The following is a 24,494-nucleotide window of genomic DNA, read 5'->3' as shown; positions in this document are numbered from 1 at the left end:
CAGTGGTAGAGCGTCAGCCTGGCGTGCGGGAGTCCTGTGTTTGATTCTCAGCCAGGGCATACAGGAGAAGCGCCCATCTGCTTCTCCACCCCTCCCCCTCTCCTTCCTCTCTGTCTCTCTCTTCCCCTCCCACAGCCACGACTCCATTGGAGCAAAGTTTGCCCCGGGCGCTGAGGATGGCTCTGTGGCCTCTGCCTCAGGTGCTAGAATGGCTCTGATTGAGGCAGAGCGACGCCTCAGATGGGCAGAGCATCGCCCCCTGGTGGGCATGCCGGGTGGATCCCGGTCGGGCGCATGCGGGAGTCTGTCTGACTGCCTCCCCGTTTCCAACTTCAGAAAAATACAAACAAACAAACAAAAAAACAACTTTAAACCAAGTCACTGAAATAGGTCTATAGATTTCTTTTCTGGCATGTCATAGCCAATATCCAGGTCCGGGGTCACCATAAGAAAGGGTAAAAAATAAAATAAAAAATAGGATAGGTAGAAGGCAAAAGGAATATGAAACTAGTAATGTGTTAAACTAAGCATTTTTTAAGAGTTTGTTTTAAAAGTACTTTAACTTCTAAAATTCTATGCTGCCATCAGCCTCCAAAGCAGTATGACATCACAAGACCAAGACTGAGGAGAGAGTAGGGGGCTCAGAATGTCTACAGAGATGCAATGCATTTGCCACTCTGTGGGGTCTCGGTGCTATAAAGAATTCATCTCTCCAATGCACTAAAAATGGCCCAGAATTATTTTAAAAGGTTTACGTACTGCTGAATGTGTAACCCTGAACCAGACTTTCCATAACCACCGTGGCCCTGCTGAGGTGAGTTGCTCCCTTTGCTGTCGTAACGGTCACGGTGGCAACAGCACAAGCAGGAGCAGCCTCGGACCTGCTATTTTAAGGGAGGTTCTTGTTGTCTGTGAAAACAAACACTGCACAACAAAGTTTTCATGGGCCACAATAGCAACAGGGGATCAGCCTTCATCAGGAGAGCTGAAGGCAGGCCCAGCCACGGCCAACGGCCAAGTCCTCTATCATTTCAAATGTGGGGGGAAAAAAATCCTATCTTTTTTCCTTTTAAAGAGTATATACTTGTAAAATTTCAATTAAGTGGACATCCTGTGTATTTATATAATTTCAGTTATTTTGGTCATAATTTTTGTGAATACAGACCATTTACACATTTGAAATGTCCAATTCTGACCCCTAAACCAGTGCTCACAGAATTCTGTTAGGAATCTAGGGCAGACTCAAGGTCAGCTGCCCTCTCCTTTAACCGGTACTGGGTGGTTTCTCTCCCCCATATTCAGGACTAGGATCTGAATGGGAAGTTGAAAGGAGCCAGACTACTTGCCTTTCCTCTCCTCATAGTTGATTATGAAGTTATTAAGCAGGAATCTGCCCGGCGAACACTGCTAGGCGTGAGGGTGAACATCGACGAAATAGACTTGGTACAACCCAAATGCATTAGAATGGAGAGTCTGAGGATCTCTGCTAATTGCCTTTGGAGGATGGCTTTGACTGGCCCACAAACACACCACAGCCCTCGGGACTGAACTCAGCTGCTGCTTCCGATGGGCCTATGGAGGCCAGCTGGGAGCAGGGCAGATGACACGGGCGCCTTACACGCGGTAAGGATGCCATACATTGAGAGTATACATTCATGGAGCAGAACATATACTCAATGGATACTGAGAACTTCAACATCTGCTTAAAGACAGTATCCACTGCCTTATAAAAGAACCTCTTAAACAGCTTCTCTTCCATTTCCCTGAACCAATAAAAAATAATGACATGCCTGTATTTCAGTGGGATGCTATGAAGATTTATGATGAGAAATGAAAAATATTAGCATAAAACATTAATACTATTTTGTCACCTGCTTCAAGTTTCAGGTTTCAAGTACTATCAAAGGAACCCTGTGTGTGTGTGTGTGTGTGTGTGTGTGTGTGTGTGTGTGTTCACATGCATATTTTCAGAACTATAACTAAAAGAAGAGGCTAACGTATGAAAAAACAGTATCCTTATAAATACACTCACAGCTTCAAAATTCCCCACTGACAATTTCAAAGCCCAGCTGCTGGAAAGGCGCGGGGATCCCTGCCTTTGGGGCTGTCCCCGCACTGTCAGTCTGCATTTGTCCATTGTGCTCGCTCAGCGTCATTTCTGATGATGCAGCCGTCACAGATATTGTCCCGAGATGAAAAGCAGGACCCTCTTTTGACAATAAATGTCACCAGGACAACAAAGGGAAGACGGGAAGCTATGAAAACAAAGCCAAGCACCACCCAATCGTGGGATGCTCTCGGAAAAGGTTGTGGTCGATGAGAGCCTCAAGGACACTGAGCTCCAACCTGCACGGGTGAAAAGCTCCGGCCGCAGTGTCAGTGGGCAGGGTGTTCTGGGTGTTCTTGCCAGGGGGCCTCCCGCAGGACAGGGCAAGTGACCGCTCACACAGCACATGGCTCGGTCAGTACTCTCTGTGAGCTTGGAGCAGTTCTCTTTTCTGCCTACAATGTATAATCCAGACATTCCTCACATACACTGTTTGGTACCTGAGCCAGCCCTTGAAGGGGCACTTATTATACATATGCCTCTGCAAGAAGACAGAACTGATGTCTTCTAAGCTCAAAGCCTGAGTCCTAAGCACTGTTGACCTGTTTCTAGACAGGGTTTGGAAAACTTGGGGTCAGACTTCTCCCTGTAGGCTTTGCTCAAATGTTCCTCTGCTCAATTTATGACCAGCAGAGGAAGAATAAAGGGGTATAAAGAGGAGGAAAGAGTGGAAGGGCGAGCAAACAAGGGAAGAGGAAAGACAGATGTCTCAGATGAAGGCTGCACCGGCAATGACCCGGGACCACTCAGTGGTGCCTATGCCAATGCCCGCCACACTGTGAACTCTCGTGGACGTGAGCCCAACAGTGTCTAGGGCAGGGTCAGAAAGTTGGCAGCCACTGCTTTCAAGATGTGGGATCGTCCTTAGCAAACCCTTCCTAAAACTGTACCCAGACCCCAAAACAGAGATTCAAAGAAGTACTTGTACATGCATATCCCTGGCAGCATTTTCACGACAGCCAAATGGGGGGGATGAACTGAACATCGGTTACCAGATGAATGGGTAGACAAGTAGTGGTCTATCCATACAACGGAACACCATTTGGCCTTAAAACGGACTGCAGTGCTGATAAACACCACGACCTGATGAACCTGGAAACCGTTACGCCAAGTAGAAGAGGCCGGAAACAAATGGCCGCGTACGTTCGATTCCGTCTAGAGCAGTGGTCCTCAACCTTTTCTGGGCCACGGACCGTTTAATGTCAGAAAATATTTTCATGGACCGGCCTTTAGGGTGGGACGGATAAATGTATCACGTGATCGAGACAAGCGTCAAGAGTGAGTCTTAGACGGATGTAACAGAGGGAATCTGGTCATTTTTAAAAAATAAAACATCGTTCAGACTTAAATATAAATAAAACGGAAATAATGTAAGTTATTTATTCTTTCTCTGTGGACTGGTACCAAATGGCCCACAGACTGGTACCGGTCTGCGGCCTGGGGGTTGGGGACCAGTGGTTTCTATGATGTCTCCAGAATCGGTCAGTACAGAGACAGGAGGCAAACTGGTAGTGGCCAGCGCTGGAGGAAGGAGGGGCAGGGAGGAAGTGCTTGTGGGCGTGGGGCTTTCTCTCAGAAAGATGAAAATGACTGGAAACTAGACAGAACTGGTGGTTGTACAGATTGTGGATGCACTAAAATGTTCACTTCGAAGGGGTTCACTTTATGTCATGCGAACTTTGCCTCAATTAAAAAAACTGTAACAAGAAGGTTTGTTCTTGCCCTGATTTCCCTAATTTTGTTGTAAACTTTAACCGGGTGAAGGGTTTCTTAATAAATCTTTAACTGGCTATGGTCACCCAGCCTTCCTGGGCTCTTGCCAAAGAGGAAATCATGCCTGAACCCTACGTCAGATTTCTCAGATTCAGGAGTCATTAGCAAACATCAGCTCATTCACTGGGCTCCCGACCCAGGAAGAAGACAAGAAGGGGTAGAATGTCAGTTTCGGTACTTTCATCATGTGACCAGTCACTTAAGACCAACGTGGCTGAAGGTCATAGCAAAGGCAGGCCGCCCTGAAACTTCTGCCTGGAACCAACGGGCCTTTTATACTAGTTTGTAACATTATGTCATTTTTCAAGTGCTTTGGTTTTCAAGAGGTAATGCACACACATGTGGTTAAAAAATATTTTTTTTCTTCATATAGTAAAAGTAACTTCCTTTTCTTATCTCCTAGCCGCTCCCCTTCCTCCCTGCTGGAGACAAATACTAATGGTAGTTTCTCAGTATCCTCCCGGGACAATCTCTGGGAACATACAAGTACAGGTGTACACAGCAGTCCTTTGAACAACGAAATCTTTACCACCACTGAAATATTCAAAATAGACTGGAGAATGACTGCTGTTCCAATCATGAAATCCTAGTTTTACTGATAAGAAGGTGTGGGTCTCGATATGTGAGAGGCATATCTAGTGAAACGAAAATAGCAAGGAGCAAAATGCCATTAACTTTCCATCCACTGATAGCACTTCCGGGTTAATCAATGCTCTGGTTAAGTGAAAAAAACAATGTGTCACTCTGGGATCTTTCTGTCTGGCTCACAACTGTTCGAGATTTCAGTTTGGAAAATCTAACTACACCTGCTCCTTTTGCAACATCCCTCATCTGTGGCGATGAAAGCTCTGCCTTCCCTGGAAAGTCTCCACCCCGTGCCTAGCAATATCAGGACCGCCATGCCAGGGGCTGGTCCCCTAAATGCCCAGAAAGGTGAAGCCTCCTTCTAACGCCACATGCAGAGGTGGGGAGACACATTCTCTGACATTTCTACCTTTTTGAAAAGAAGACGCGATTCTGTCACCAACAAATTTTTCTGAAGCAATAACTACTTTCCGTTTTATGACACAAGGGGAAAAGCTTTTCAATAAGATGAGAAAATGGCAGTTTACACAGGCCATCACACCCCTCCTCCCACGCCTCTCGCCTGCACCTGCGTATCTCACCATCTGCACCTGTGAATCTCCGTCTGCACCTGTGTAAGCTGACACACCCACAAAGGGCATCTTCATTCAGGCAGCAGTCAGAGCTCCATATCTGGGACCCAGAGCCACGGTCGACTTCCTCCAAGGCTTTCCTGAGAGAGCATCACTTCATTCACTAAATAAACATTTGTGCACTTGCTATGTGCCCAGTACTGTTCATAAAGTCAAAAGCACACGGCCCTTGCCATTCAGCAGCTCACAGTCTGCTCGGAGAGAGAAACACACAATGCGCTAACCCATGGATATGTTCTCCACAACAGAAACACCAGGCACTGCTTTGGCCAGGACACGTGTGAGCTGGTCCTGCTGCCAATGCGGCCTGAACAAACTCAAGGCTTTCTGCCTTTTGTGTGACACTCAAAAAAAATATGTGACTTTTGACAGAAGACAACTGAACGAGATGCTCTAGGAAGAATTTCTATAAAATCATACAGACGTCATAAGCACTTAGAGCACTATCCAGAATTCTGGGCACCAGAATGGTGATAGAGGTGAACTTGGGTGATGACATTTCAGCGGTTTGTATCTCTTTGTACTTCTCTGTAATATTTGTATTGTTTTTACAATGGACACTTAAACCTGCTTAAAAAGAGAAGACTGTTACTAGCCCTGTTTAGATGGCTTTGATTCAATTTCCAAAATGTTGATCTACACCTCTATGTTCTAGACCAGGGGTCCCCAAACTATGGCCTACGGGCCGCATGCGGCCCCCTGAGGCCATTTATCCGGCCCCCCCGCCACACTTCCGGAAGGGGCACCTCTTTCATTGGTGGTCAGTGAGAAGAGCACATTGACCATCTCATTAGCCAAAAGCAGGCCCACAGTTCCCATTGAAATACTGGTCAGTTTGTTGATTTAAATTTACTTGTTCTTTATTTTAAATATTGTATTTGTTCCCGTTTTGTTTTTTTACTTTAAAATAAGATATGTGCAGTGTGCATAGGGATTTGTTCATAGTTTTTTTTATAATCTGGCCCTCCAACGGTCTGAGGGACAGTGAACTGGCCCCCTGTGTAAAAAGTTTGGGGACCCCTGTTCTAGACCTTGTGTAAAAAAGACAGATAACAGAGTCCTTATAGTTAATGAGTTCATGAACTTGGGGATGGAGGTGGGCGCATGGAAACAATGACAATGCAATGGGTCATGTACCAATGTTGGTTTCTTAGCTGTGACAAATGTATCATAGTAATATATCGCATTGACTGTGTAAATAAAGAACTCAGCTGGTGCTTGGAACATAGTGGGTACTCAAAGAGATGTTTGTTGAATGAATAAATGATACCCTGTATCTTTTTTGACATGGTTCTTTTCATTCATCCTATTCATCTCATCTTTTCTCATAGCCATTACCTGCACCCCAATTCACAGTCTCCCTAACCCTGGCCTCGGGTGCCAGATCACTAATCTTGCACACCGCCATTGCCATTACCACCTTCATCTTTTTAGTATACTGTTTTCCTTTACAAACTATCCCCAGGAGCTCTGCGTCGCCCAGCTCCTCAGGCCTCCTGAGACCTGGCCCCCTTGCTCTGTCTCTCCAACTTCACTTTTTAGGACATGGATGACACACCTCTGTTCTGTTGGGGTTCCCCTGGTACCCTTGTGTGAGTACCCTCTCCACGTTTGTCCTCTTCTCTCATCCCATGCAGTCTCTCACTTAATTCTCATAACAGCCCATGGATATAACTACTTCTGAAATATTAGATGAGGGCGCTGAGGTTGTGAGACTTCACATAACTTGCCTGAGGCTCCATGGCTAGAGAGAGAAGACTAAGATCCAAACCAGGCACTCTGAAAGGTCAAACCCAGATGCTAAGCCATTATGCCATGCCCCCTTCTTTTGTTCTGATTCTAAGTATCTCCAAGTTCAAGTTCCAGTCTTACCACTTCCTTAGGGAACCATGGCTAATAGGTAGATGTGCTTACAAGGTGTTAGGACTTTCAAGTACGTATTTATATTACTCTCCATCACCCACTGAGAAGGAACTTTTATTGTTTCCTACTTCATAGGCAAAGAAACAGGGGCACAGAGAGATTGAGTTCTGTAAGTGGTGGAAGTGGGATTAGAACCAGCCATGCACCTATCCAGAACCCATACTCTTGAGCAGCGTCCTACCAAACCCCCTCTGCCATCCTGCCCTACGGGAAGAAAGTGTCTAAAGAAGGAGCAGCAGATCTGTTTTTGGAGACCCTGCCACAAAACGCATCACATAAGTCAAACTCCAACCATCCACGGGCTGTATGGGGGGGGGGGGTGTTCCCACCTTCATTGGCCCTTAGATTGGCATAAGATGATCAGATGAGCAGATAAAGACAGCTATCATCAACAAGAGAGAGAACAGGGCAGAGTCACAAAAAGCAGGGACTGTCTACAGAAAAATTCAGAAATGAATGCCTGCATAGGAAGTTATCGTTTTATAAGTACACAGCACTTGTATGTATTTGCTCATTTAATCCTACAAGGTAGGGATTTATTATCATCCCATTTTACAGATGAGGAAATAGAGGAGGGAGCAGTAAAGGGACTGCTCGTCGGTGGCAGAGCTGCGACCCGACCCAGGCGACCAGACGCCAGCATCAGACTGTCGCTACTCTCCCTATTTATTGTCAGGTGCCTCGGCAGACAAGTCCCACTCCACTGGCAACGTTGGGACTGCCACACCAGGGAGAACAACAAGATAAAAGAAAAATTATCTTGCAGGTATTAAAAACTATTTCACCAATCAGAAAAGCAAGACAAGTAAAAAACTTCTTCCTCCTTTTTGAAAACGTGCACATGGCTCTCTGTGAAATAATTTAAATTTGGGCCCCACAGAGCATCTGCCCTGATCCCTAGGAGCTCCGATGGCAGTCAGAATCACGGCAGTGCCGTACAGACGGGGAGAGGGAGGAAGACGGGTTTGGATGCATTTGTGTGTGGGTGTCCCTCCCGTCAATCCGCCCAGCCCACACGCAGTCAGACACTAGTCAGACACCCTTTGAAATGGAAAGGATGGTTGTAGACAGCAGCCCACTCCTGCTCAGGTGCCCGAAATAGACAGGAGCCGCGTGGGAAATGACAATCCAAACCCGATTCCCCTGTGCTGGGTTGTCACACACAGACACCCCCGCACACGGCTCCTTAACCCATGGGAATCCAGTCCCCTACTTACAGGCAAACATGGAGAAAGGAGTTGAATTAAGCTTTAGAGGAGTGTATACACTCTCCTGGTAGAGCGTAATGTCTTCTGAACATACATCTTATTTCTAACGTATAGATCAGCTAGACATAGGCGACTGATTTTTTTAAATTAATAGTAAAAGCACTGTTCGTCACGGCCCTGTGAGGTAACTTACCATCATCTCTGTGTTATAAAATGGTCATTGCTTACTGAATTCAAATTGCATTAGACTAGATGCAGCAAGTTTTAATTAATTCAGGGGCAATAAGCCTTAACTGAAGCTGCTTGTTTCTATGAATAACTTCCTGATGGTTTCCATTCACCAGATCTTGCTCTAACAGGGAGACATGCATGGCAGGTGGAAGGGTTCAGACCTTGGAGGCAGGACACATGGATAATTTGAAGACAAGTGGGGTCACCGCTCCGAGGCCTAGCATCCCCCTCTTTGAAAATTAGAGAGCGATACCGCCATTGTCAAACCAATGTCAGGGACGGTAGCGTGGACAGCCGGGGTTTGTGTCCCAGCTCCGCCACTTAGCGTCTGTATCACCTTGTGCACATTATTTAAACCTCTATGACCCTTTGTTTCTTCATCTGTGAAAAGGAGATAGTTTTCACACCAACTTAGAGGGTGGTAATGAGGATACCACTTGCTATGCTGTGAGTCCTATGTGAATGTTTGATAAAGAAAGCAAAATACACGAAAGGTTAGCAGAGTTATTGTTCAGGTGGAAGGAAGCATACAGCCGAGGGCCCACGATGTCACAGGCACTTCAAGGAGAGGTGTCCCCAAATCAAAGCCCTGGAGACGATGGTGTATGCATCACGCGGCCCCTGTCGGCCACTCACTCCTTGACTCCTTCTCGTGCTGTCTTCACCGGCTCTGTGGTGCTGACGGAAAACCAGCCTCGGGAGGCGGAATGAGATTGTGGTTCAGAAGCACCAACTCGCTTCTCAAAGACCATGTCAAAGGCAAAAAGACGATCTGGGCCCTCTGTTATGTTTCATCGACTCTGTGAACCTTATCAAAAAGTAAAAAAGACTTCCATCTTTTGCTTTTATTTCGGGAGCTTAGCCAAGTTAAAAAAACTTTTTTTTTAAATATACGAATCAAAGTATATTTGTCTTGGACTTTAGAACCATCACATCAGGATGATTTTAAAGTCCAAGACAATTCTCCAAGAATTACAGACGATCAGCAAGTATTTTCTAGACTGCTCCAGCACATTTCAGAAGCTCGCTGGAAACTCCCTGCTCCAGTATGCGCCTGCCTGCCTCATCTGGGTATCTCGCGTGTGTGGATCCACACATAAGAGCTCTCTTTTTGGCAGACACTCACACCCACGTGCCCCGTGAATGCTATTTGAGTACTCATCTAAATAGACAAGTACTTGTTGAAAATAACAGTGAACAGATCAAAGCAGTTGCACAGAAGTGGGACTTCATCCCCTGGGAGCAAAGGAGAAAATATGATTTGTTCTAACAATTCGCACATAAAGCAATAATTATTGTATCTGCTTTCTAGAGATGTAATGAATTTGAGTATGATACATTTTGACACTTAAAATCTTTATTTCTTTTTCTATGTGCATAACATGGATGCCATATAAAAAATAGAAAAGAGATAAAACAAAAAAATGTTTAATAAAAATTGGAATAGCCATTTAGGCAGAGCTGTGAGTAGGAAACAGGACTCCAAATTGCATAGGTGGAAAGGACTGGGTGCCTTTAAAAACATCGCATTTTTGTTTCTTAATCCAAACAATGAGGAATATTAGATGAAACAAAAGAGAAAGAGAGAGAACTCCAAACCAGGAGCCCAAACACCCGCCTCTAATCTGACCTCATCGTCGGGCAGCTTGAGTGCGCCCGTGGGCCTCAATGCCCCTCCCCCCATCAAGAACGGTAGTTGGACTAAGGATTCCGCAGGACTGAGGCACAGGCATTGCTTTGCAGGCTTTGTGGACCTGGTGCTCTTTCACAGTTCTCCTGCTATCCCGGCACTCGTAAAATCCTCTTTTTCTTAACTAGCCTGAAGAATTTCCGAAACGTCTTTGGTAACTTTATTTCAAAGCCAGTCCTCCCACACAATGGGTGACTATTCCCACTTCAGGCCACCTTCCCAGTGACTTGCCTGGGGCGGAGTTTTGGACAGCGAAGGACTCAGAACCCTGCTGGGGTCAAGGACTGTGCTGCTTTTCAGCCATCGCTCTACCCGGGCTACCGTTGTCTATCAGCAGGCACGTAAATCCTTACGCGAGGCATCCAGTCTTGTTGACTAAGATGCACTAACATTTATTTTCTTCTTCCCCACGGTCCAAGTCCAATGTCTATGCAAATGCTTTGACCAGAACATTCTTATTTTTAACACGTATCAGGATTCTTGTACTTCAATGAGGAGATTTGGAATCACTGTTATAAACTGCACAGAATCCCTCCGGAGAAGAGGTAGCTTATCTCATTTTTATGTGCCAAGACCAGCAGGGCATAAAGGCGTTTTTTTTTTTCCAGGTCTCCCAAAGACTGGCACCATCCACCGAAACCAAGGCAACCTTGTCGCCCACTTCCCTAATACCCTAGGAAAGACATGTAGGTAGATCTTCCTTGTTTGGTGCCCAGAATTCAGAATACATCTCACTTAAAGGTTAACCGGCCTGCTCACTGTTATTTACTAGAAGAAATAATGTAATTCGCCACTATTTTTATTTGGGGGAGGTTGATTTTCTTCGGGTTCCCACAGGGCAGACAAGACCTTGTCATAAAGAATTACAAATTCCACCACAGACCTTGTTCCCGCTTTGTCCAAGCGCTCTGCCTCGGCGTCACCTTTGAAGACAGCTCTCCCCGACTGGCCCCTATCAATGCAGCCTTTCTCTTCTGACTTTCATTTTCTCCACAGATAGCTATTTTGATGTGTGCATTTATTGCCCATCTACTGCCACCAGAAAGTAAGGATGCCGACTTGGTTCTGTGGATGCCTGTGTCACCAGTGTGAACAGTACACCTTGTGGGCACTCAGCAAATGAGCCCTCCAATGGCTAAATGTCAGAACCCCTCCAGGTGAATGAAGAGTATTGAAGGGTAAGAAAGAATCAAGAATCATTTAAGGGTAAGTATAGATCATCTCATCTGCCCTAGGCACAGTGGGAATAGTTTTTTAATACACAGAGATATCAACCTTATCACCACCAAATGCTTTCTTTCCCATCTCAACCTCCATGACGAGAGATGGCATTGCTAACGTTAAATTTTACAATTCTCTGTCCCTCGATTACTGCATAGTTTGGTGTCAATTTTACCTGCGTCATTTTGCAGTTAGGGAGATGCTCTTGATTGCATGGGTTATAATCAGGGCTTAATGTTTTACGTCTAAAAATGCCTTAGACCAGTGGTCCCCAACCTTTTTTGGGCCACGAACTGGTTTAATGTCAGAAAATATTTTCACGGACCGGCCTTTAGGGTGGGACAGATAAATGTATTACGTGACTGAGACAAGCGTCAAGAGTGAGTCTTAGACGGATGTAACAGAGGGAATCTGGTCATTTTTAAAAATTAAAACATCGTTCAGACTTAAATATAAATAAAACGGAAATAATGTAAGTTATTTATTCTTTCTCTGTGGACTGGTACCAAATGGCCCACGAACCGGTACCGGTCTGCGGCCCGGGGGTTGGGGACCACTGCCTTAGACGGTATTGCTCTTGGCTCCTGCTGAGTTTCACAAAAAGGAAGGTCCCTGCCTAAGCCACCGAGAGCTACAGCGGAACTCATGTCAACAGGGGGCTGGGGCACTTACTGCCAGAGCAGGAGGCTTCCTTAGGGCTGGACGACATCGGCTGGGCACAGAGTTGACAAAGGCAGTCTCTCCCATTGAACGTGACACGGTCTCCGGGCGGAAACGGGCGCCTGGGGACAGAAAGACATTGCTCTGTAGGTTATTCCAGCCATTTCGTTCCTGTTCCTTAGTCCTTCTGCTTGCTGCCCTCCAGTGCTAATTCACTTCTTGGAGGCACACCAGCCAAAATGTCTGAAATGCCATCTTAGCTGAGCCAGCCAGCTGGACGTGGTCCAGACAAAGAAACGTGCCTCAGTGTGAGAAGGGAGAACGCACAGCCTCTCCACGCACCCAGATAATAAAAGGGAGTGATTCACCTCCACTTAGCAGCGGGGGGGATGTTCCGACAAGTCACTTAGCAGGGCGCACACAGTAAAAATTTCCACTTTCCAAATGGAAAACCCTTCATGGAGAAACATTTTAGATGCCATAAATTCCTACTCAGGCTTAAGGTCCCTCCCCTAGAGAACTGGCTGCACAGGTCAAGTGTAACTCTTTCAGTTCCCGAGAGCGATGTGATAACTTGTGCTGAATCAGACTTTGTCTGGACACCTGCATGGGTGCCCTGAATCCCTCCTGGTGCTGCTGAGCAGGACCCAGTCTCTTCTGGAGAAATATGACAACGCTGTGAACATCTGTTTAAAAACTGCAATGAGCTTCTTTTCAGAAAGGGTTTCCTTTCACAAAAGACATCCGTCAATCACAACAGGTTTTTGCAAAAACACTGCCTTCCGCATGTATGTTACCAGCTTCTTCTCCAGTTCAGCGGGCAGATAGCCTTGTTTAAAGGTTGTTAATTGCCCTGGCCGGTTGGCTCAGCGGTAGAGCATCGGCCTGGCGTGCAGGGGACCCGGGTTCGATTCCCGGCCAGGGCACATAGGAGAAGCGCCCATTTGCTTCTCCACCCCCGCCCCCCTCCTTCCTCTCTGTCTCTCTCTTCCCCTCCTGCAGCGAGGCTCCATTGGAGCAAAGATGGCCCGGGCGCTGGGGATGGCTCCTTGGCCTCTGCTCCAGGCGCTAGAGTGGCTCTGGTCACGGCAGAGCGATGCCCTGGAGGGGCAGAGCATCGCCCCCTGGTGGGCAGAGCGTAGCCCCTGGTGGGCGTGCCGGGTGGATCCCGGTCGGGCGCATGCGGGAGTCTGTCTGACTGTCTCTCCCCGTTTCCAGCTTCAGAAAAATCCAAAAAAAAAAAAAAAAAAAAAAAAGGTTGTTAATTAATAGCCACGTGACAGTTTCCATGCCTACTGACTTGACCTTAGCCAATTTGCCAATCATCTTCATCAACATGAGTTTTCAAACGTGTAACTGTGTCAACTGGCAATGGAGAACTCACAAGCAAAATATCCCCACACGGCCGGGTCAGGGCAGTCACGTAAGAACAAATCCAAGCTTCTCAGCAGGACTTTTACTGTCACAACTGCTCTCCCCGCTTTACACTGCCCTGCGGCTGCCTCTCGGTGTAACTTACTGGTGGTAAGCGGGACTTATTACACGCACTTGGTGCCCGCCAGCCACCCAGGAGAGTTTGAAATGTGTATCCCCCACATATTAGAACCCCTGTGCTGAGGCAGTCTCCTCTCCTCTCGTGGTGCTGTGATACTTTCCGTGGTTCAGATAAGGCTCAGAGAGGTTCAGTGACGTGCCTGGATGGACCAGCTAGGGAGGCCAGGTCACAGGCAGGGGCAGGTGATGTCCACCAACTCAGAACTCGCTCTGTCTTAGATCATCAAAGTCCCACTCTGGAGGACGCCAGCGGGACTATTGTGTCGCACGCGCTACACCTGAGCAAGCCCCCAGTCTGCTCTGTGAGGGAGGCATCGGAAAGAATGGTCCACAGCACAAGCAGCAGCACAGGGTCTTCGTTTGAGGTCAGCATCCAGGCCGGGGACAGGTGACACACCTAGAGCACAGCTGTCAGGGAGGCCCTAACTCCCAGGAGCTGACCTTCCATTGCACGTGCATGACCGTGAGAACCCCTCTAGACTGTCCCCTGTGGGCCTTCCTTGCCTCACCATGGTCCAGGTCCTGCCTCTGATCTCAGCACCTATATGTAAACTTGAATCCTACACCGATTCACTACGGGACAAGCTGGAGTCCAGTTCTCAACATGGGACCAAATCTTTTGAACTCTGAATTTTGTCATTTCATAAATGACCCTTTTTACATTCTTTCCCTCTTTCCCATGTCTTCTGCCCCTCTGGGTTCACGTCCTTCTGTTATTTGCATGACTGTTTGTAATAGAGAACTGGATGTAGAGTCAGAAAACCCAAGTTCAAATCTTAGCCTCACAACGTTAAGCTGGAAGGTCCCGTCAACTCTGAGACTCAGAATCACTCGTAAATGGGGATACTAATCCCCAATTGATTTCACAGAGTTGCTAAGAGGGTGAAATTAAATTCTACACAGACGCGTTTGTAAAGTGTGGGTGAGCCCCTCATCCAGGCAGAAGCACCCGCACTCGGCAGCAGCAGCTCAGCAGTGAGGCCCTCTCCGCTGGCTCCCACGGCCAGGGACAGGCTGTTGCTAACACACGTCTGTCCATCCTCTCCGACTTTAAGACAATGGTCTCCCAGGGCCAGGGTCAGGGGAGCCCTTACAGCTTACCTGGACCAGAGCCCCCCAGCCTGGCTGAGTCACATCGTTCTAGGGAACCTTCCAGAAACAACCAACTAAGCATGAGAATGTTTGGGGGGTAAAGGTTAGAAATGGATATTTTTAAAGAGCCCCTCCATCAGGGTATCCCAGTGATCTCCCAGATGTGGTGAGTCGCTAGGTGTAGCCCACAGCCTCTCGTTACGGACGAGGCTACTGCCTCGGGAAGGTTCGTTCACGGAAGTCCCCGACCAGCCTGGGAAGCGGGACCGGAGCCAGGCCTTCTGCGTGCCAGCTCCGTGCTCGTCCCAGCCCGCCGGCTGCAGGCTGGAAAGGCAGAGGTCAAGCTGAGTCTTTGCTGTGAATTGAAATGTCCAGCTCATTTATCCAACCCTTTCTTAAATATGGTTTTAAAAAATAGGTTGAGAAATGGACTAATCATTATAAAAATATACTAAGATGATTTTATTACGACTATTTCATCTAACTCTTACTATGACTCATCTGTCAGTATTATCTTGTTTAATTAATTATATGAAATTAAACTTACCCTTCTAGAGTTTACGGCTTTCTGACCTACAAACGTGAAATGCTGGAGAACAAAACAAACACGATGTCTGAACTGTGGTTTTCAGGAGGGCGTAGCGACACGGAGCCAACCACAATCGCCACTGCTCCAACGGTCGCGGGCGGCCCGATTAGCACCGCTCATAAAGCACCTGACCTAAGTTCTATCATGTGGAGTCCTGACAGCAAAACAATAAAAAGCACATTTTCCCACTCAAATTTCACATTGTTTGTCTCTCTGACTGGTCATTTTAATCAAGTTGGTTTGTGAAGTCAGGGTTTCCCCTTGTGGATGACAGATGACCAGAGAGCAGGGTCTGGCAAACTTTGCTCCTAAGATACCAGCTCGTAGATATTTTCTTATACTTTGTGGATTAGTGTAAAATGTACTGAGTGGTTTTTGTCACCGCTACTCAACTCCGTCACTGCAGCCGGACAGCAGCCAGGGATGACCCATAAACACCTGGGCGTGGCTGGCTCCAATAAAACTTTATTTACAAACACAGGGTCGCAGTAGGTCTAATTTGAAGCACTGTTTGCTCACCCTTGCTCTAGAATAAGTGAGACTCCTTTAAACTCACACACACACACAGGCACATGCACACGCAGGGCTCCAAGTAAGCTGTATCTTTCTAACCAGTTATTATATCATTTCCTCCCGATATTTCACCGCTCAAAATGTTTTGAGACCCAGAGCTGCTTTCCAACTTGGTTTCACGCCACTCAAAATGAGTTGTAGTATTTAGTAGAGAACATCATCGATTACTTTTTTGATCAAGACCGATAATACTGCAGAAAGACAAAGAAACCTAGGACACATTAGAAAAAGAATATCTTTACACTAAAGCACAACCCAGGATGCAAGGTGTCTATCCCAAGCGTTGGCAGCAGAAGCCAGCACTTCTCTGTCGGGAAGCGCTCACTTACTTGCAGATGGTACAAGCAAAGCAGTTGGGATGGTAGGTCTTGCCCAGGGCAGTCACCACCTCTCCTTCCACGAACTCCCCACAGCCATGGCAGCGGGTCCCGTACATCCTCTGGTAGTCCAGGGTGCAGAGATATTCCCCGTTCTTTATGAAGAAGCCGCCTTGTGCCAGGTCACAGCCGCACACTGTGGAAAGACAAGTTCACATCTGGTCATCGTCTGTTCTCCGCACGCTGTTCACTCACTCTATGATCTCAGCTGGCTTGGGCTTAGGGGAGGGGACTGGTACAAAGAGCTATTTATTGTTGGGCTCCGATCTCTCTCTTGCCTCCCTCCCCTTATTTCCTATCCTTTGGGAGCTATGTAATATCTCATACCAGTCAAATCCATTGGCCGGGTCTCAATAACTTTTGCGGCATGTCTAAGATTCAGAGATAATCAAATGGCCTTTGATGGAAAGATATGCTTGGTTTGCGCTGCCTCAAATATGAACAGAGCCGTCCCTGGCAGTGCTATTTAGGAAAGGTACCCTCTGCTTGCCCACACAACTGCTTTGTTTGAGCCAAAATTGTTACTGAGCTGAGTAATAGATTCCCACTCTACGAAAAGCAGTAGCCACACCGTCCAACGTCTATTTTTTCTCACTCTGGAAATACTTTCCCACAGCTATGAAAATTTCAGGCATTTAATTTTCATTTTGTGCAGTAAACAGGATAAGCCAATTATTTATGTAAGACAGAGCGAGAGATAAAAATGAACAGGCAAACAAGGGAAGAAAGGGGAACTTGCCCAAGATGGAACTATCGTTTGGGACCTTCGTACATGCAGAAGAGGATGATTTGCTGGCACTGGATTTTGGTGTCTCAACCCTGGGCAGCTGCAGATTATGGCGATGGGACAAAGGAGCAGGTCCTGGGATGCCAGGGGCTGGGGCCTGGTCTACATGTTCAGACAAGACTAGAGGAGGCCACAGTAACTTGTCCAAAAACAAAGCCTGAGGCGGCCCCTGAGAGTCAAGTTTTTCACCCTCAAAGGACTGGGAAGCAACAGCTAACGCTAGAAACCTCCAACCTTAACCCCCAATTCTCAAGGCGGCATGATGCCTATACAATGAAGGGCCTTAGGCCAAGAATCCAGGATTCCTCTAGATTTTTCCTGCCAGCAGCTGGGATAGGCACTCAGTCGGGGTATGAAGGCAGTGAGTTCAGTCACCGAGTGGCTCACCTAAAGGACCTACTAGAACTCTTCCCGGGTTCCTCTGACTAGTTCCCGCGAGTCACTAACGCATCTGGATGAGCTGGAGCTCCTCACAGTCAGCTTCTGACTGACGTACTTCCCTACCCTCATTTATCAGTCTCTACAATCGCAAACAAAGGTAGTCAAGGTGACACGGAACCCACAAACAAGCTTTTCACCGTGGCTTCATCCGTCTCTGTTCAGACCCACGCTCCAAAGCGATGACCTCCTTCTTTGCAATTTCCAATCAAGTAACCCAAGATGATGGCCTGAGTCCATCACGCCTGAAAATGACCACCCTATAAATACTGCTCTGATCACATTACCTGGAAAAGAGCTCGGTCACCACCTGCCACCTCCTCTAACCTGCCAGTGTCCCCACTGTTCTCACACCTGCTCCATCCCTACCAAATGGGTCCTGTGGATGGGGGGACCGCAGACACGGGCTAACCTCATTCTGACTGCAAATTCCTTTAATACCAACAAACACGATCCTGGGCTCGGGGAGGGGCGGGTGTCACAGAATACCTTAGAGATGTTTCTTCGATATTCTTTTATGTACATGTCTTATTTCCCCACAAGGTGGCAAAGCACTTTGTGGGTTAAGAGTCCTCATCATTACTGCTTGTTGATTCTCTTTCAGGAATCTTCAACCATGGTATCAAAGGCAATACTGGGAACACAATTTTTGAATTAAGTTGAATCAAGCATCAAAACTGACGGGTCTCCCTGGATCTCAACCTTTAGTGACCTCAGTAATTATGACGACTCAGTTGCTCTTACAAACTTTGGTATTTCTCAAAGTCATGAGAAGTGAAAAAAATAGTAATAATGATGTATCCGGACTACCGGTAATTCCCTGTATTTTCTGCTCAAACCACCTAGGGGACGTTTAAAAGTGCACAGAGCATTTATAAAAAGATCTGGTGGCAACAGGGTGGTCTTCATGCTCGTGCAGGCTGCCGAGACAGCTTCAGAATGAGTTCTAGGCGTTTTGGAGATTTCCTGTATTTGCTGCTGCCTCAGCGCACCTCTGTGAGGCCTTTATAGTTCATGTGGGTTTGTCAAATTTACACTCTCCATTATTAATAAAGTCCTACGTATAGAAATCTTATACAGCCAAAAAAGGAAAAAAATGACTTCTGAATGACTGTTGAGTGCAGTCAAACTCCTACTGACCTCGGCCCCCATTGCAAATGGCTTTGGCCTAGTCCTTCCATTCAGAGCAGTGGCCCAAGCCGGCTTACCAAATTGTACCCATTTCTGATATTTTATACTCAAGGAAACCAGCATTTAAAGAGAGACTCACAGAGCCAGGGGTCATTAAAGGCATACACAACAAGGAAAGTCTATGTGGCCGATATCTAAAAGATACTTAGCATGATTACATTTCCTAAGAATGGACTGGCTGTGGTATCATTTCAGACGCTTCCCTCCTTGGCCGCCCCAGGCTTTATTTGCCTGTTCCTTCTCCTCCTCCTCTGACAGTTCTGTCTCCTAGACTGACCAGACCCTGAAACGCAGGGAACTCCTATGAACTGTGAATGCCACCCCCTTTCTGGAGACTACAAGCCCCACCCCCACCCCGGGGATAGATCTCACCCATGCTCATGGCTTCAGTTATGACTTTGCAAAGCATCAGTATCTCTATATGACATCCTCCCCGAGCTTTAGATCCTCTGTTTCAGCTGCCCGGTGGACACGGACAGACAGCACCCCTGCCTTAGCGCTGGCACTTCCAAAACAAAGCCCACCCTCTCAGCATCTCCGTCCTCTCCCCTCCCACCTCCTGTTAGCCTTCTTCCATCCCTTCTTTCATATGTGATTTTTTTTCATTTTTAGAATATATATTTTTTTAGATTTTATTTATTCATTTTAGAGAGAGGAGAGAAAGAGACAGAGAAAAAGAGAAGTGAGAGGAGCAGGAAGCATCAACTCCCATATGTGCCTTGACCGGGCAAGCCCAGGGTTTCGAACCAGCGACCTCAGCGTTCCAGGTTGGCGCTTTTATCCACTGCACCACCACAGGTCAGGCTTCCATCTCTTTTATCAATGAAATGGCAGCGCTTCTCATTCTCCCGCTCTCACGCCCCATCTTCCAACTGACCAATAAACTGACCTGTCTTCCTAACGACATGTTTCTCTGACCCGTTCCCTCCTCTGCCTTCGTGCTGTCCCTACTCAGTTCCTGGCCATTAGCATCATGCTTCTGTACCAAAATAATTTCACTGTAACAATGTTTGGACTGGCAGAAAGAGAGAAAATAGTAATAATTTTTAAAAACCACCTGAATGTCCATCATAGAGCAATAGTTGAATAAATTATGGTATGTTCAGTCTGTGCAGCGGGTACTGTATTAAAAAGAGTGGATTAGGTCAATATCTACAATCCAAAGGCCTGGCTATATCATTAAGTGAAAAGAACACATGTCACAGAGTAAGGAATTTTAATAATCACATTTTAAAAACCTATTTAAGTTTTTATGAACAAGGAAAAGTGAACTAACACAAACTGAGGGTTATTAAATTAGTTAATTCAGGAGGATGAAGAATTGTAAACTTTTTCTTCACTTTAAAAAAGTGTTTAACTGTGGCAAAACATAAAATTTATCATCCTAACCAACTTTTTTTTGACAGAGACAGAGAGAGAGAGAGTCAGAGAGAGCGACAGATTGGGACAGACAGGAAGGGAGAGAGATGAGAAGCATCAATTCTTCATTGTGGCATCTTTGTTGTTCACTGATTGCTTTCTCATATGTGCCTTGACTAGAGGGGGGAGGGCTACAGCAGAGCGAATGACCCCTTGCTCAAGCCAGTGACCTTGGGATCAAACTAGCGACCACGGGATCATGTCTATGATCCCACACTCAAGCCAGCGACCCTGTGCTCAAGCTGGTGAGCCTGTGGCTCAAGCCAGATGAGCTTGCACTCAATCCAGTGACCTCAGGGTTTCGAACCTGGATCCTCCGCATCTCAGCCCGACACTCTATCCACTGTGCCACCTCCTGGTCAGGCCCATCCTAACCATTTTTAAGTGCACAGTTTAGTGGCATTAAGTTCATTCATGCTGTCGTGCCACCAACACTATCATCTGTGCACAGAACGCTTTTCATCATGCGAAACGGAAACCCTGTACCTATTAAACAATAACTCCCCATTCTCCTTGCCCCCAGCCCCTGGCATACATCATTCTACTTCCCATCTCTATAAATTTGACACTTTAGGTACTTCATATAAGCAGAAGGTCGTTTGAAGAATAAGATGTTAAGAAAAATGACTCAAAACTTGTAAACAAGATAAGTGAGAGAAGCATGCTCTTCCAACGTCATAGTGGAGTATTAACAGCTCACACAAAGAGAAGTTTGTTACCCAGGGGACTGGGTCTGTGTTTAACAAGCTCTTTACTACTGACTAAAGGCCCAGGTGTTGAAAGGTAATGGCAACTTGCAGATTCCTGTCCAGTAGAAATGCAGATGGTTTCTGTCCTATTTGCCCGTTAATCAGTTTGCATCTAACCCTGGCCTCTTATCCCGACCTCCTTCCCTAAATGCCTTTATAATCGCATTCCTTTGGTTCCTCTTGAACTAGGTTTAACATCCTTCGGGTTCCCTCGATAATGAGTTGAATAGATCTTTGATATATGTTCATTGTCTATTTGTATGAGTGTCGTATATTTAACTTTTGAAAATTACACTTTGACAAAGGGGATACTCTTTTTTTAACCAAAAATATCTAATAGTGAACACAAAAATTGTTTTAAAGCTTTGGTCTGTTTTATATGAACAGCTTAGAAAATATTTTTAACTTCTTCTTTTTTTTTTTTTTTTTTTTTTCTGAAGCTGGAAACGGGGAGAGACAGTCAGACAGACTCCCGCATGCACCCGGCCGGGATCCACCCGGCATGCCCACCAGGGGCGACGCTCTGCCCACCAGGGGGCGATGCTCTGCCCCTCCGGGGCGTCGCTCTGTCGCGACCAGAGCCACTCTAGCACCTGGGGCAGAGGCCAAGGAGCCATCCCCAGCGCCCGGGCCATCTTTGCTCCAATGGAGCCTTGGCTGCGGGAGGGGAAGAGAGAGACAGAGAGGAAGGGGGGGGGGGTGGAGAAGCAAATGGGCGCTTCTCCTGTGTGCCCTGGCTGGGAATCGAACCTGGGTCCCCTGCACGCCAGGCCGATGCTCTACCGCTGAGCCAACCGGCCAGGGCCTATTTTTAACTTCTTAAAAGTGTGTTAAAAAATACTTTTCCACAAAACAAAGCTTTCACATCCAAGCGGTCACAAAAGATCTCAATCAGTAAGATCAGAAACTTCAGTAGGTTTTTAGATTTTTTTTTTTTGGAAATTATCTCAACATTTTTTTTTTTACTTTTTTTTTTTTTTAAATTTTATTTATTCATTTTAGAGAGGAGAGAGGGAGGGAGAGAGACAGAGAGAGAAGAGAGAGACAAGGGGGAGGAGCTGGAAGCATCAACTCCCATATGTGCCTTGACCAGGCAAGCCCAGGGTTTCGAACCGGCGACCTCAGCATTTCCAGGTCGACGCTTTATCCACTGCGCCACCACAGGTCAGGCAGTTTTTAGATTTTTAAGACTACTTAGATCTTTAACTTTGGGTGCTCCAGTTGACTTTGCTTTAGTTGAAAGTCAACATCTGCCCAGGGAAGAGCACAGATTCTTTTTATTAAATAAAACAGAGAGAGCTGCTAGTGAAGGAGATTGCTTTCTTCTCAATGATCAATTATTTAGAACATGGCCCACTGCAGGCCCCTCTGAGTCTTGCTGCTTTGCAAGATCGCTGCGGCACGGCTACAAACAGCCAGCCCACCTTGTAGATGTGAAGGTCTTCTATTCATTTACTGAACACTTTTAACTAGTTGAGTAGGACTATATCCATCTAAGTAATTTGATGGAAAAGTTGTGAAATTAGAAATAGGCATATTTAAATATCTTAAATCTTAAAAACAACAACAACAACAATACTAGGAGCTGCCTATGTAGTGAAAATACTAGGGGACAGGACACGAACACAGTATGGAGGCATCAGAAATGGGCAGAAACAGAACCGCGCGTGCGTGGCACGAACGGCAGTTAACATTTCATGCTGCAACTAAGTCATGTCAGCGGCATTGCATCTGCCTGTCAGCTCATTCATATTGCCCCAAATTTAGGAGAGCAGGGAATACGTAGAACTCTGCCCAAAGGCAGGCTTGGGGGGAAAATGCAAAAGACATTTTCCTTGTCTGTATCAGTAGACTGAACATCTCTGCGGGGCGGCCGCTCTCGTTTGTGTTTTAATCAATTCATACCAGCAAGAGAGGGAGGGATGTTAAGCCAATGTGATCAATGCTTTCATTTTAGTTTTGAGCAACACAGGAGTTTTCATTGGGGGCTGGGAGCCTTAGGTGGGTCCTTTCTTCTCTTTTTTAGGGCAAGCGTTGGTTCTCCGGCCTGGCACTCAGCCGGCTGGCTGGTTAGTCCATCACAGGGCAAGAGGAGTCCTCTGAACTTGCTCCAGGGCAGTGCAGGGCCCGCACGGCTGCGCCTGGGCTACACCTGCTCACTTCTGGTGATAAGGGCCACATGCTCTAGAAGTGCTACCTGACCAAAGCCAGGTCAAAACCCTGCTCCGCCCTGCCCTGCCGGGGCCAGCCCTGTCCCTGCCTCCTCCTTGCCCCCATGCACTGGATGGAGCTGGGGGTGGGACAGGCGGAGGGCACGGTACTCACTGGTGGACTGGCGCTGTGACTACCACACACTTCCCATCTTCTACTCCACCTGAATTTGAGAAGATTTGTATTTCATCCGAGATATGATTCTATGTATTTCCTCAAACGCTTTCCTCACAGAAAACACAAAAGTAGAGTTTGACACAGTGTCTTCCCAAAACACCCAAAATTCCACGGCCGGGTAGGAGGGGTCTCAGAGAATCAGTCTTGGCTCTGAAAGCCAGCGCAGGGGTTTGAAAGTATCGCGCACTGAAGCTCAGAAGAACACAGGCTGGAGCCCAGAGCTCAGAATAGCTGAACAGAGACTCATCAACACTGACGTGAGGGGGCAGGTTCCCACTAGAAATAACTGCTAATGGATCGTCCTGGAAGCAAATACTAACCTTCAAAAAACACACTGATACAGTTTTTCAAAATTAGCTTCTAAATGTTTGCAAAATTCAATGATCATTTCTGGGAAAGAAGATACATAGAAGTCCAACCAGATGGCAAACATGGGCCCCGAAGCAAGGGCTGTTCTTCATTCAGTCTGAATTCACACTAATAAGTAGAGAGAATTGGTTGGAAGGGAACCATTCTGGCATCTCTGTTGTTAATGAAATCTTTCACTATGTGCTAAGTTTGTTTTTAACGCTAGAAAAACTTCATGTGCAAACAATATGAATTATAACCAGCTAAAATAACAGAGATATCACCCACAATAATATCTTTCAATGTACTTTTTGTTTGTTTGTTTTGCCTTCTAAGATTTGGCCTGTAACATAAAAACAGGTATTGAAGTCTTCCGTGCTAGCCCTGGTCAGTGGTGCAGTGAACAGAGCTTCGTCCTGGAGTGCCGAGGTCCCAGCTGGGTCCCCAGGGCACCGGTTCAAGCCCCGGTCAGAGTACATATGAGAAGCGATCAATGGGTACACAGCTAAGTATTGATAGAATGAGTGATGCTTCTCTCTCTCCTCCATCCCGCTCTCTGTCTCTCTCTCTCCCTCCTACTCCCCCCTCCTTTCCTCTCTCTCAAAAATCAATGGGAGAAAAAATAATTAATGGAGGAAAAACAGTCTTCCATGCAAGCACAGTTCGGCTAGCACAGATTACGTCAATAATGGGAAGTACCAGCTGCAGCCTGCGTGTGCGCAGGGGACAAACAAAGGGCTGCCTATGCTTCAAGGGACCTTGCTTACCCCAAACTAGGCCACACGTTTGAACCTGGGGCCCACTGGTAAATTTCATTAAGATCGATATTCTCTCATTCCCTTTCCCCTTTCTGGTCTCCAGGAAGAGCTCAGTGGCACATCTTTGGCTTTCTGAACTCTCAGGAACCAGTGACAGCCTCGGTAGGGTTAGAGGTGTGTCTACAGTCTACAGGCTGAACC

General features: G+C 46.6%; 1 protein-coding gene across 22 annotated transcripts in view; it reads right to left on the bottom strand.

Annotated features, from left to right (window-relative positions):
• Positions 1-24,494, bottom strand: part of ABLIM1 (actin binding LIM protein 1) — a 277,495-nt gene that overhangs the window by 104,044 nt on the left and 148,957 nt on the right. For all 22 annotated transcript variants that reach the window (XM_066354683.1, XM_066354675.1, XM_066354667.1 and 19 more), the window contains exons 3-4: positions 16,168-16,351; positions 12,043-12,152 (exon numbers count right to left, since the gene is read on the bottom strand). In XM_066354683.1, the coding sequence (XP_066210780.1) occupies positions 12,043-12,152; positions 16,168-16,351 (294 nt within the window). The remainder of the gene's footprint in view (positions 1-12,042; positions 12,153-16,167; positions 16,352-24,494) is intronic.

The sequence above is a fragment of the Saccopteryx leptura genome, chromosome 13, assembly GCF_036850995.1.
Source record: "Saccopteryx leptura isolate mSacLep1 chromosome 13, mSacLep1_pri_phased_curated, whole genome shotgun sequence".
In the NCBI taxonomy this organism is placed as follows: Eukaryota; Metazoa; Chordata; class Mammalia; order Chiroptera; family Emballonuridae; genus Saccopteryx; species Saccopteryx leptura.
Note: the sequence above shows the minus strand (reverse complement) of the source record. Positions and strands in the feature narration are given on the sequence as shown.